Source organism: Clarias gariepinus, chromosome 23 (genome assembly GCF_024256425.1).
Source record: "Clarias gariepinus isolate MV-2021 ecotype Netherlands chromosome 23, CGAR_prim_01v2, whole genome shotgun sequence".
In the NCBI taxonomy this organism is placed as follows: Eukaryota; Metazoa; Chordata; class Actinopteri; order Siluriformes; family Clariidae; genus Clarias; species Clarias gariepinus.
The window spans coordinates 20,920,747-20,934,932 of NC_071122.1; the positions used below are offsets into that span (position 1 = coordinate 20,920,747).

Genomic DNA, 14,186 nt, shown 5'->3' on the forward strand with positions numbered 1-14,186 from the left:
AGCCTAACTTGGTTTCTTGCCTGCCACACTGAAGGTCCGGGTTTACTTCCCATCCAATAACCTAAACCCCAGCCACTGGATGCAGTGCAGGTCCCATGACCGGATAAAATGGGAGGGTTGCATCAAGAAGGGCATCCGGCATAAAACCTGTGCCAAATTGTGTGCGGATCGGATGGTCCGCTGTGGCGACCACTCAACAGAAGCAGCCGAAGACTAACAACAAACTTAACTTTAAAGTAGGACTTCACGATTTAATTTGAAAAAAAAGAAGAAAAAAAACAATGGGTGTGTGTGAGAGTGTGTGTGTGTGCCCTGCAAAGAATTGGCACCCATCCGGGTGTACCCTGTTTTTTGACCCAAGTCTCCTGGAATAGTATCCAGGACCCCTGCGACCCTGTACGCAGAATAACGCGGTATAGACGATAAGAAAGAGAGAGAGAGTGAACTAGCCAGCTCAGGATATAAGGTCATTAACACCATGAATAAAAAAACAAACAGGACACCTTTTAGTCTTGAAACTAAACCCACTTTTCACCTACACCTTCATGCACTTATTGATTTTCACAAGATGCCTAGATAAAGATATATATAGGCCATTGGTCATTGGCAGGAAGTTACAAAACCCCAGTCAAGCAGATAAAAATGTTTCACACTTTATTAAGTGTTACAGATGGGGAGATAACGTTGTGGACAGGAAAGCCACCAAGGTGAGCGGTTTCCTGAAGTTTCACAAAATGGTGCTATTCTGTGAAATTTGTACTAGGCTTTATCTACAGTTAAATACCAAGATGTAAGAAAACATCGCTCAAGGTTAACAAATACTGCATAGAAAAGCAGGATCATCAGTCAAAAAGCCACAAAAACTGGTAAGGGTTACATCTACGAAATATGGAATGGTCCAGTGTGACATTGTATAATAGGATATATTGTCAAATCTCTTCACAGTACAGGAACAAACAATTCTAGCAGCACTATCACGCTGCATTCGGTCACTGCAAAATCACAAAGTTAAAATGTCAAATCTTTTCTATGTAAGAACTTCCATGTGTCCACATGCATAAGAGATGGACTGCTAAAAAGCAGAAGGGCAGGATGGTTTAAGACACATTGGAACGATCAAGACACAACTGATCAGACAGAAGTGGGTAGAGCTCCATGACAATCGCTTAAAAATGAAAAGAGCTAACATAATCAGCTTTGTGAAACATAAAACAGGTTACACCAACAACATCACGAGCATAGCAAAGAACAACCACCGTGTAGAAAGAAGCAGATCCATACTCCGTATTGATTTTTAAATAATTCTCTTCCTGACCCCTGCCAACCGTCATCTGCAAAGCATGCTGGGAATTGTCACGGATCATGCCGCGTCAGTGTGTTACTCCGGGGAGTTCATTAGCCGATCCAGACCGGTCTACTGGTCACGCCAGCAAAATCGATAGTGCAGATCATAGATCTGTGGTGGCCGAATCAAACTGGGTCCTGGACGACAGCATCGAATCCTACTTCAATTCAGTTTCAGGAGACTATAGAAGAAATCTCAGATATTTTGAGAGAAAGATTTCAGTGCAGGTCTTACACGATCTTGCATCATGATTAAAGTATATCATGCAAACTGAAAACCCTTATAAACAGATTGTCCCTCCTTGGCCACAGCCGAGTAATAAATGACCAAAGATTCAGTTATGTATTGCGATTCATTTGTGTGGCAAATTCACGTACGGCGATATTGACTCCAAAAATATAATTTTAAAGATTAATTTATGTATGTTTACAGATAAGGTGGTAAAATTGCCATTCTTTTATAAACATGCAGGTGATACAGTCTACACTATTCAAACAGCACAGTATCCTGAGCAACTTTTGTTTATAATTGTAACAAAAAATAGAATTGTGATTGTTTCTAAAATCTCCATACTTACAGAATTGGCACCTGGCCAAGTGATCCCTGGGGATTCCCATCTGTATGGTCTTGTGTTAATAATGCAATCTTTGTAATAACTCATGCATACAGTAATAATGTGCATGCGTCATAATATAGGATTATTAAAAGCTACATTGAGTCGTTTTATTTCTGTAACGATGCTGATGAAGACGTGACCAGTCTAGATAAATAGAAGAAAACAAAAAGATTTGCTACTTGGAAGGAGTGCCAACACTCATTATTTATTTTCTGTTTTAATTACAGAAGCTTGGAATCAAAAAACCTAGAAACAGAGCCACACAGCCCACTGCCTTTGGATACTGCAAAACCCTAAAGGACAAAAGCACATTTGTTAACTCATCTCCTAACAACCTGGAGGCGATTACACAAGCACATCCACAATAGTTTACTTACCCAAACATTTACTCAAGAAAGTAATTATTATAACTGTGGTTGTTTATTAGTGGTGTCATAACTAGACTTAATAAATATGACACCGGTCGAACAACAAGTTTACATTTTACTTTTGAGCGAAGTGCTCTTTAACAGGATGGTACACAGGAGCCACCCAAAAACTAAACATGAAAGTCATGAGAATGACTATGTCACATTAAGCAAGACTTTTTTTGACATCCTTGCCACACACACACACACCCACACACACATACAGACATGCACGCACTTTTATACACCTTTCGATTTAAGTGACTTACAGACTGCATGACATACTGACTTGCTCCAAGCAAAGTGTTCTTTTCGAGAAATGAAAAGTCATACGCAGCCAGTCATAACATGTCACCAAAAAGCCTATCCTGGTTTCGGTAATGAAAGCAGTGTGGGATGAAGAAACTCTATTTGGAATTTAATGAATATATAGAGGGATTGTGTAGTAGAGTAATATGAATTAGAAAACAACAGAGGAAACCTGGTGCCTCAAAACTGTTAAGGACCACTGAGCTGTCCATTGTTAAGGAGTAAGTAGACATAACAGGATATAATTTGGACACAGTGAGGGAATATTACGGAACTGGATATGTTTGTTGTTGGTGTTCCCAAAGTTCAATCTAAACGGACCTAACTAACCATACTAACGCTGTACCCAGTGGTACCACCCCAGTGCCATGCATTTGTACTACGAAACCTCCAGCTTTTTTGAAAGTTTGCATAGGAAAAAAGAAAAATTAAAGAGGTCTATTTTTTCCTGAGGTCAACAATTCTTTTGTCCATCTATCCATTTAATTTTATCCAAATTAAACAACTTAAATTTTTTTTAATTCAACCTTCTGTAAGGACATAAAACTAAATTTGCTCCATTATGTCTAATTCACAACTAAAATAAAATAACAGATGTGTAAGTACATGAGGAACCTGGACCTCCAAAAGTCCCTGTGAATGTGAAACTAGTGGAGAGTGTGTGAAAAGTCAGAGGGGGTTCCTGGAAACTGCCCCTGTCTGAAACAAAAATCATTTCAGCAAGATTAAACTGAGCCTCGCAAATGCTCACACATTCGTCGGCAAGATTATTAATAGAAAATAAAACTTTGTTTCCATAGCAACTGTTTTAGTCCATATGGAAAGTGTCTGCTCCAGTTGCCAAGACAACCAGCCCACGGTGAACTCGAAGCTAAGCGAGGCGGTGAGAGCTGACGCTGCTTCCCTCACTGTGCCTGGACAAGAGGAGGGTCGGTGGGAAAAAAATTACATTACAAACATGGTGCGAGGTGAGCTCGTGAGGTTGCAACGCGGCACACATGTCTAGGCTTGCAGTGTATCCAGGAGATCATGTGCTGGATTTGAAAATGATACCTTCTCAGAAATTAGTGTGCAAAGTTCTATGGAAATCTTTCACCAGTAAGAACACTTGAGAATTTAAAACGGCTTTGTGTAAAAGAGAGTGCAGTGTGTGGAAGTCAGAAGGTGATTGGTTGAAACCCTAGACAGCCAGAGAACCATTTTGTTGTTGTTGTTTTTTTAAAAAGTCCCTTACTGCTTCAGATCTCTGACTAAATGGTTATTACATTCTGATACAGTCATTTTGGTTTAAAATGTCAAAAAACAAACCACAGGGTCAAGTGCATTTTCATCTCATCCCAAACACATACGTATACACCGAAATAAAATGTTTTGATAGGGCCATGGTACTGTTATTTTAGACAACCCCTTAGCTTGCTCTCTCCCAGGACCTTTGAACAGAGCATGCCTCAAAATTACCGCCTGATAACGGAGCTCTCGTCTGGGAATGCCGGTTTGGGAAACCTAGACCTAGAAATTCTTAACACAGGGGTCCGTACACGGATCTATACACCAGAGGTTTTACCAGAGTGGCAATATGGCTGTTGTTAAAACTTATGAAATCCTTAGAGATAGTTCCTGTACCAGTGGTTTCTCTTTCTCTTCTCCTCATCCCTTTGTCTATGAAATGAAATAAACAGGGGGCCATGATTTAAATTATAATGCAGTTTTAACTTTATTATGGACTGCATAACTTTTGAAAGTGGAAACATCTTCACGCAAGACCAGCAAGGTTTGTCAACGGTTTTGAGTAAAACAGATGATAAAATAGTGAAGACTTAACAAGTGTGTGTGTGTGTGTGTGTTGATCAATAGAATCCTCATTACCTCAGCACTAAAATTTACTAAAATCAATAATTCATCAACAGTGTTTGAATTGGCTCATAGATAGCTATGCTAATATTCTCTACCGGTTCATCTGAATCCTGTGCCGACTCTAGGTTACTAACAGATCCCACTATGTTACTATGGTACTTTATGATTATTATCACTTTACTCTGGTGTTTAAAAATAACTATAAATTTTGTGCTTTTGACCTGAGAAGGGAAAACACAATATGCTCACAGTTCATGTGGTTAAAGAGAAGACTGTTGCTAAGCAACTGGCCAAGCATATGCTAGCTAATGACTGAGGCTTAATTTAACTAACTAGCACTTCTTTATAGAAACAAAGAAAGGCAGAATGACGCTGGAAATGGGACAGAAATATCGTGAATGGCAACATTTTCCTCAGATGTGCTGGTAGATTACCAAAAAAATTCTGTCCGTGTGTCTAAAATTACACCACTCATACTTAGCATGGTCGATAGTGTATTATGCTGTGTCATAACCCACTTTTTAGAATTTTACTTGAAAATTTCAATTTTGGAAGGACGAAATACCATGATAAATTAGTCGCTCAGGTATTTAGCTCATGAACAATATGACACATAAGTTTGTTGCATATTTAACTATTACACATAGATTTCCTATGGCGGTTAAAGTGTTGGCAAGAAGATTATCACAGTTATATTTTGATTCTTTTATTGACTTTTTCAGTTAAAACTGGTGGTTAGTGGTTAGCACCTCCAAGGTCTACAGTAGGTTCAATTCCCGTCTCGGGGTCTGTGTGCATGGAGTTTGCATGCTCTCCTCGTGCTTGGTGGGTTACCCAAAGACGTTCAGATTAGGCTAATAGGCGTTCCTGTTATGCCTGTAGTGTGATCATGAGTGTGTGAATCTTCAATAAGCATAAAAATGTGAATAATTACAATGGTCATCATTGGCCTCTAGAGGCCCTAGTTGGACAAAAGAAGTTCTTCGATGGATGGATGGAATTCAAACTATAACAAAATATCATCATAACTGGTGTAATCATAAACTTACAATATTGTTTAATCATGTTTTAAAAATGATATCTCTCTTATTGGTAATTTATATTGTATATTAGAATTTTCATTATAAACGACTGTTGTAGTGAACCCCAGAAAAACCTAAACATCAGTTATATCACAAGTCTGCATACAAAAATTAATAGTTTTACATTCAGTGTTTTCTTTCTATGTCATTGTTATCACTATCCCCAGCCACAAGCTGCAAGTTTACATTCTAAGTGTGAAATTTAGCGTCACACAAATCAAACGGAAAGCACCAGTAAAAATAATTTACATTACAATGTCCATATCTTAATAAGAGTGCCAAAACATTAACAACACTTACGTCCCCAAGACATCCTTGAAGTCATAGATTTCCTTGATGTTAGACGTCTTTTCCTTCCAAGAGTGTCCATCTTCACCCAGGGGCATCTTGTTGCGATCAAATAACGTGTAGCTGAGAGACAGAAAGCACAGTTCAGTTACACATGGTACTGTCATGCATGCTTTTGTCTTATGCATTTTATAGATAAGGAAAGGACTGTTGACAGATATGCGCTTTTATTTAGTGGTCTGTAAACCGGTGGGGGTGGAGGGTAGCTGGGATTGGGTAATATGAGATGTTAAGTCACATTATTTCACCATTTTCCTGAGGGACTGCAAATCAGGGCTGTGATTGCACAGGTCAAAGTTTGAAACTAAAGTGCATTTTGACAAATCTCAAGTGACGTGGCTTAAAAAAGTATTCTGGGTCAATCAAATGTCAGAATCTGGGAAATCCAAATTGTGGTGACAGCAAATGGTTTAAAGTGCATAGTGAACAGACATTCATTAAGAATAGCATTCTTTATTTTGGCTTAGACCAGGTTATAAAAGGATATTCAAATCAGCTGACAGGCCTGTTTAGCTCTTACGCATGGATAAACACATCTACCAAATGTAAATTGATGTAATTACAAAAAGGTTTTACCAAAAAGGAATAATGCATTGCAATAATGCATACAAGACCTACCTTTTGCATGTTGGTCGGTTTTCTTTGAATGGTTATTTTACGAGATGGGTTATTTTTTAGGCAAATGGGTAACCGCGCCTAATCGTTTTCAGACACTCAGATGCCTCACAGGTCATCAGTATAACCAAAATTGCCAATCTATATTTAATTTGGAAATAAACTTTGCAAGAACTTTTAAGAATAGGTAGGACCACTTCAAAAGAATTGCCAGGAAACATCATTAAAAAAATGGTGTTAACATTAATTTCCTAAAATGCATTAAGCAGTTTTCTTACAATTACCCAGTGTTATTTGACTCGACGTCAAATATCTGGGAAGATGAAATACATGGGCTGTTCCATTATACAGTAAAGATCAATGAGATGACGATCAATGAGCTGAATGACTGAGCTCCTCTTTGCGATAGTCTCGCCTCCACACACTTTCCCCACAAGAGCTTTCCTATGAGTTCATCATCCATTTAAAAAATGCATTAACTCCAGGATCAGAGTGACTCTCGTAGGCCTCTCAAAAAATGCTACAGATATAAAATGATATCGCATGATACTGACTGCATGCTGAGAGAACTTTCCATTCAAATAACAGAAATATACATAGAGTCATAGTGCTTGTGTTAGCATAAAATTGTGAAATTTATCACAACTTGCTAGGTCTACTAAAATCAGCACTAAAGTATTGTACATGTAGTTGGGAAAAAATCATGGATGACCATCACTAAAACACTTGGTGAAGTTGCATGGTAAAGGAAATCAACAGTAAAAGCCATAGCTATGTTTAATAATGAAAGTAAGAGTAATAGTGTAAGGAGATAACCGCACCCATCATGCATATTGCTCACTTTACAAGCCAAGTGTTATGATCTGGGGATGGTTCAGTCGGTCAGGTCTGAACTCAGCAACGTTATGTGGCAAAAAAATGACGTCTGCTGATGACCTGAATGTACTAAGTGACCAGGTTATCACATCTATTGAGTTTTTCTTCTCTGCTGGCACAGGCATATTCCAGGACTTAAATTATAAAAATGTGGTTCTAGGAGCATGAGGAATCATCTTCACACACGAACTAGTCACCATATTGTGTGCTATAATCGAAGATAAAGGGTGACTGGATGAAATCTTAAAGTGTGAGACTTTTTCTTTGGCCAGGCAGTGTATTTTCCATCTAGACCCTAATACACTAGATGGAGTTGTGTTGTGTTGAATATGTGCATTGTGCCTATTTTGGGCACAAATAGTTGGCACATCAGTCATCACGCACACACACACATACAGCCTTTCAAAGGCAATAATGGGAGGGCTTCTCAGACCAAAATAACCAGCTTAATAACAGTCCGCTTTTCAGGACTCTGGAGATAGATGCTGTGGGAGATGTGCCAAATTTTGCTTCTTCGGGCCTACACTGGCAGATTGACCCAGTATACAGTTAACGAACTGACGAAATGAACTACTAATCTTGTTTGGCTTTTAAAAATTGTGGTGCTCCAAAGGAATTGGTAATTGTCTTCTCGAATGAGAATGAATAAAATCCGACATTTGTTGATCAGATTTCACTCTGACTGCGTATTTAAATGCTTGCAGCATCTTTATTGAGTTTGAAATGGACTTGGTATTTGTCTAAATTACGGAAATCTTAAAAGAAATCTGTCCTTATGGGAAAGTATTTGCCGCAAATGATTGCTCTTAAACTTCAGGGACGTACCAATCTTTACTATTCTTAATAACTTGGACAAAAGTTGAGAATGTGAATGTTGGCTCATATCAGATAAAAAGATTTCAATTTGAAAGCCCGCAGAAGCTGATAAAAAGATGTGCAAAGACATTATGACTGAAGTCATTCCTTCTCTGATTACTGTGTGCTTAAGATAAAAGTAACGGCCTTCTTAGATTGGATGAAAAAAATTAAAGAAAAGAAAATCCCACGTTTATGACAGGTATGATGTTTATGGATTGGATGTATAAGGTCAGAACCACAGCAATAAACCTGCGGCCTGATCAGTGAGTAACCATTTAAAACATTGCCTACTGTACACACTGAGTATTGCGGTATGTAGACCTTTTACGGATTACCACCACATGGATAAGGTAAGATAAGATAAAGTTAAACATTAATAATTTAACATGACCAATAAAACATGGCAAAACCAATACACTGCTATAGCTCTTGGGTCTGAAATTATCAATAGGTAGAATGTGGTGTCTCAGTGCAGAACGAAACGCAGTGATGGCTGATTTCACTGAGGCAAATAAAGGCATCTAGGGTCTCGCCGCTGATAAAAAAAGGCAAACCAGGAAGTCACAGACTGAAGAGGCTGAAGTTACCAAGTAAGCCGCGCTGCTTCTGTCTCAGGCTGACCGCAGGATGTGAAGTTTCACTTCCCTAAATGAGCACACTGGTGCAACATAAAGGCATGATATATTGAGTATTGTCTTTTTAGACTTTGTAACTGACTTGGTTGAAAGCTACACGTAGTAAATCACCGTAAAGAATGTTTAGTCTGAGACCTGACATACATTACACAGTCTTGACAAATTGTAGCACGTCTTGTAAATGTAGTTCGTCTTGTTCAACCAGTACGTAGTGAGTGATGATGTGTGTGGTCTGATATCAGACGTTTACAAGCCCCTATCACTACTGGAGCAAGATAACCGACTCAATAAAGGCTGATTGTGCTCCTTTACTAATAACTGAGACTATTTCTTTAGAATCGCTTTATATTGATTAATGGATTCCTTCGACTGGAGTTTATGATAGAGATACTGCACACAAATATATAAATTTCTATTCAATATGAAAATAATGAATGAAAATAAATAAGTAGTAAATAAAAACAGAAATGCCATGCGTTCTGTTCCAGAAAGTTAATTTTAAAAGTATCATAAAACCGTTTGTTTTATTTCCCGCCACACCACAAAACAGCAAAACTCACGAAAACCTGATTAGTTAAAAATGTAACTTCATTGAAACTTTTTTCTTTTTGTAAAGTTGGCAAGCCAAAGACATTCATTTCAACAGCCAGAGACGGCGAAGAATAAAACACACGCTTGAATTTTTGATCACACTTAAACATGCAGGATGATGCCAAAGATATATATACACTGTCTGCTGCATGAGCTCTGCAGTCGTTTCTTTCCATAATTACTGTACAAATGCTCCGGAGGTGTTTCCGAGCTATACCGAGATTAACAGGCACAAGGACAGTTCTGAGGCACGCAAAGACATGTAGACAGGTAGAAATGCTTTGGCATGGCTCACATCAGGTTCATCCAAAAATAAAAACATGGAGCTTAAGTGCTTGTTGTGCATGCAGGGTGGAAGGTCATAAGGGTTCAGATGTTCACCGGTCAGCGTGGACCGAAGATAAAGAAGGAGAAATCGAGAGGTATTGGGCACTAACCGAGTACCCTAGAGTTGGGACAAATAAGGGGAAAGTCGTACCCAGCATGCAGCATTCAGAATAGTTGGAGCTCATCAGAAAGAGGAGATACTCACTGATGTCCCATGGCTGCTCAGAAGACACAAGAGACACAAGAAATCACACCTCAGATCTGGGTGGATAAAGCTCTTCCTGCCCCACCGCCCCACAGATGTGTGTTAGTAAAAGTGGAATGATATTGAAATAGCGTTGTGCAAGTTGGGAAAACCATTCTAACCAAAAAAACATCACTCTCTATCTCTCTCTCTCTCTCAATACATGTAATAAGTACATTATATGTAAATATGCAGAGACGCCAACATTCAGAAGTGTTAACAAGAAGATCCTAGCAGGCAGAAAGAATTTACTGCAAAACCTCAAGAGGCTAATTGTTTTTTTTTCTCCCCATCTGTGCGCCAAGCAACAGCGAGCAAACTACAACACAAAAGACCACAACTTACAAATAAGCACATACTTTATTTTTGGTTTTATTTCGATTGACCACAGGCACATCTTGTTCTCTACCAGCTGACGATCGAAGGATATCTGCGAAATTTCTGTAGAAACGCTCTACAGATAACCATGACGTTGCGACCTGAGCGCGAACGCTGGTTTTTTTTTTTTGGTCAAACTATTGTGTTATTTTCATAAGTGAACAGCCTGTCTTTAACAGACAGTGTCTGTATTTGATAGTTATATTAGTTCTATCACTGAAAAAGGGTTTGTATTTTAGGTCTAGAAAAAATATTCTTTAAAAATATTAATTTATTTATATTTTATAATAATATGCTGGCAGGCGGCTTAATGGTTACCACGGTCGAACTGCATCTCCAGATTACGGATACAATTCCCACCTCGTGTCTGTGTGCATGGAGTTTGCATGTTCTCCACATGCTTGGTGGGTTTCCTCTGGGTACTCCGGTTTCCTCCCACAGTCCAAAGGCATGCAGATTATGGTGGTTTGGCATTCCCAAATTGCCTGTGGTGTGTGAATTAGCATGTGACTATGTGTGCTCTGCCTCGTGCCCTAGGATAGGCTCCAGGGTCCCTGTGACCCTGTATATAGACTAAAGCAATATATACGATGAGTGAATGAGTAATAAGACTATACATAAGTGATAAACCTTCTTCACACCACCTGTGTGAAATTTGCTAGCATCTCCCTTGTGTTATGTAAACTAAGTTTGTTATTTTATGCATGTTTTACAGCCATTTCCTTGATCTCTAACCAAACTATTGATCATTAACAACCTCATAAACATCGCAAGCAAACACACCACATGCTGAACATTTCCTTTATATTATATTCAGCATGGGAAAGGGGTGGACATGTGAATTTGTATTTTCGTTCCCAGCATTTTTTTTTTTTTTTTTACCAAACTTCCCCATCAAGGTACGAAGGGCACCGAACTAAGGGGCTTTTGTGGCAGTTAATGACAGCAGTCTGCCACAACAGTCCCAACTTTTATGATTTGATAACAGTATATCTTCCTGCTCATGTGACATTTGCAACATACTTTGCATTAAAGCATAAAACAAGATTGTAGGTTTGCCCTGATGAGGGATAGTTTCAAATATCAACTTGGCAGAAAAGGAAGTCCAGCTTCTGTTATGTCAATTATGTTACAGGCCAGGGGGAGGGGGAAACATTCTCAGTGCACTTCCTTGATTGTGGTGTTGAAATCAAGATAGAGACATGTCTCTGTTTAATGTGTCCTTTGACATGCTGGTGTCACATGACTTGCATATTATGCATGCCAGACCAGTGTAGCGGCAACTGATAATAGTTTGACCTGCAGTTCATGTGAGACTAATAGTCACACGCATTTGAAAGGCAGCTCAAAATTGAAAAACAGAACAGAATACATTGATGCAGCAACATAAGTCATATGGAGAGACACTGAGACAGACAGAGAAGAATTCCTTCGACACACTGTGAACTGTAAACCCAAATATTTATTATTCTTCCTTCCAGAAGCCCTGGCTTGCATTTATTTGACCTTTTATGGAGCTGGAAAGATTGAGGAAACTCCTGGGTGTTTCCAATTCCCTTTCCCTAAGGGTCCACCAGCTTTCCTACTGTCACACTTAACATCAGGCTTTTTTTTAAGTCATGCTTTTTGTTTTCTTATCCGAGTAGGCGTGTTCACGACTAAATCTAGTTCATTCAGAAGCTTTCCTTCTTGATTGCACTGCATCTGTCTCTTTGGCTTGGAAGATGATCATTGTGGATGTTTATTCCCTTATAGTCATCGAGATCTCTATGCATTTTATAATGGAACAATAAAAAGCGTTTTAAATTAAGAACAGTAATAACGCACGATCATTTCTATAAACATAAAACATGATCTGACCTGAATGTGCATAGCCTATAATAAAAAAAAAACATATATATTAAAAATGATCCACAGCACGTGCATTTCTCTTCCTCTATCCAGAAGGACATGCATGTAAATAAATAACTAGCAATGCAACCCAAGTAATCAGACCATGATCCTCTCCCATATTTGCGTTGGATTATCCCGGTGTCGGAGTGGGTGTGTACCGGGCAGCGCTGCTTCCTACCTGAACGGCCGCGATGAGACGAGCTGATGATCCGACGTGCGCGCGCCCGACCCGCTATGTGTGCAGTACAGCTCCGCTTCCTCTCACAAGCCCTCCAAAAGCAGCGCACCGCTGACGTCATAGAGTTCTATAATAAAGTGGGAGGGGGCGCGCGCGCGGGGCGTGGTTTATTAACTGTTAACCAATCACCAAAAGACCCTCAGGTACATCAAAGAGCTGTTGTGGTTGGCTGACATCTCAGCTTTTTTTAAACATGTGTCGTGGCACTGAAGAAGCGTTGCCAGGTCCTCCAATTTCTTGTTTGAACATTTATCCAGTTTTTCACAGAAAATTTATGTGTTTTAATATGATTACCCTTACCTATTCCTCAGCCCAACCACTGAACCCACATACAACCAGGAAATCAGAGGAAAAGTCCATCTATCTATTATCTATACTGCTTTTCCTGCCTAGATCCTACCCCAGGGAACTTAGGGTGCAGGACCCTGGATGAGGTGCCAACCTATTGCAGGGAAAAATAATAATTATTATTATTGCACTGTGGCATAGTGGTTGGCTCCAGAGTTGAGGATTTGATTTCCACCTCAGGTCTGTGTACATGGAGTTGTGCATGTTCTTTCTGTGCTTGGTGGGTTTCCTCACTGTCCAAAAACATGCAGAGTAGGTTATTTGTCTTTCCCATTGTGTGTATGTGTGCCCTGAGATGGACTGGCACCCTGCCTCATCCACTATGACTCCTGGGATAGGCGCTAGGCTCCCCCCGACACCCTCTATAGAAACTGATAATAATACTCCATATATACTCCATATATACTCCAATAAGCTTATCCTATGTTGGTTCACGAGGACCTTGTGCCTATCCCAGGGAATGTACGATACAGGGCAGGGGACACTCTGGATAAGCTGCAAACCCATCACATGGCTCAGACGTACTTTGGAAACACCAATCAGCCTACAATGTATGTTTTTGGATTTCAGGAGGAAACCAGAGTACCCAAAGGAAACCCACAAAGCACAGAGAAGAACTGCATGGGGCACAAGTCGGGGGTAGCCCAGTGGTTTAGGTTTTAAACTGCTGATCAGAGGATCCCTGGGTAAAAAACCCAGAACCACCAAGCTACCACTGTTGGGCACTTAAGCATACCCTAACCCCCAAATGTCAGCCAAGTGCCATGAATGTCAGCAAGGAAAACTCCACAAACACACAGACTGGAAGTAAGATATGAACCCCCCAACTCTAAGGGTGTAAGACAACAGTAATAACCAGTGAACCACCATGATACTAGAATAATCATAATTTATAGCCTTCAGGGTGAAGCCAGAAAATATATTTTAAAAAATGGCCTTGTTTTAATTGCTGTTAGTAATTTTTTATATCCACCCATATTTTAATATCCACCCACTATAAAGTTAGTGCCCCCTCTTTTAATTCTGTGTGGGTTTTTTTGTGTGTAAAAACATATTAAAAATCATCTGATCATAACGCATCTGAGTATTAGGCAAATACAACCTCCGATGAACAACAACATAATTTTGGAACTTATTTTTAGAACAAAAATGCACCAAAAAAGAAGAAAAAGGTGAAAAAAAAGCCTGCAGACAATACTAAGTACCCCCTTACTTCTTGTAC

The 14,186-nt window shown here is 39.3% G+C and overlaps 1 protein-coding gene across 1 annotated transcript in view; it reads right to left on the reverse strand.

Annotated features, from left to right (window-relative positions):
* The window catches only part of camk1b (calcium/calmodulin-dependent protein kinase Ib), a 37,689-nt gene extending 25,037 nt beyond the window's left edge, over positions 1–12,652 (reverse strand). The window contains exons 1-2 of the mRNA XM_053484023.1: positions 12,557–12,652; positions 5,914–6,024 (exon numbers count right to left, since the gene is read on the reverse strand). Of these exons, the coding sequence (XP_053339998.1) occupies positions 5,914–5,999 (86 nt within the window). The 5' untranslated portion in view covers positions 6,000–6,024; positions 12,557–12,652. The remainder of the gene's footprint in view (positions 1–5,913; positions 6,025–12,556) is intronic.
* Positions 12,653–14,186: the final 1,534 nt, after the last annotated feature.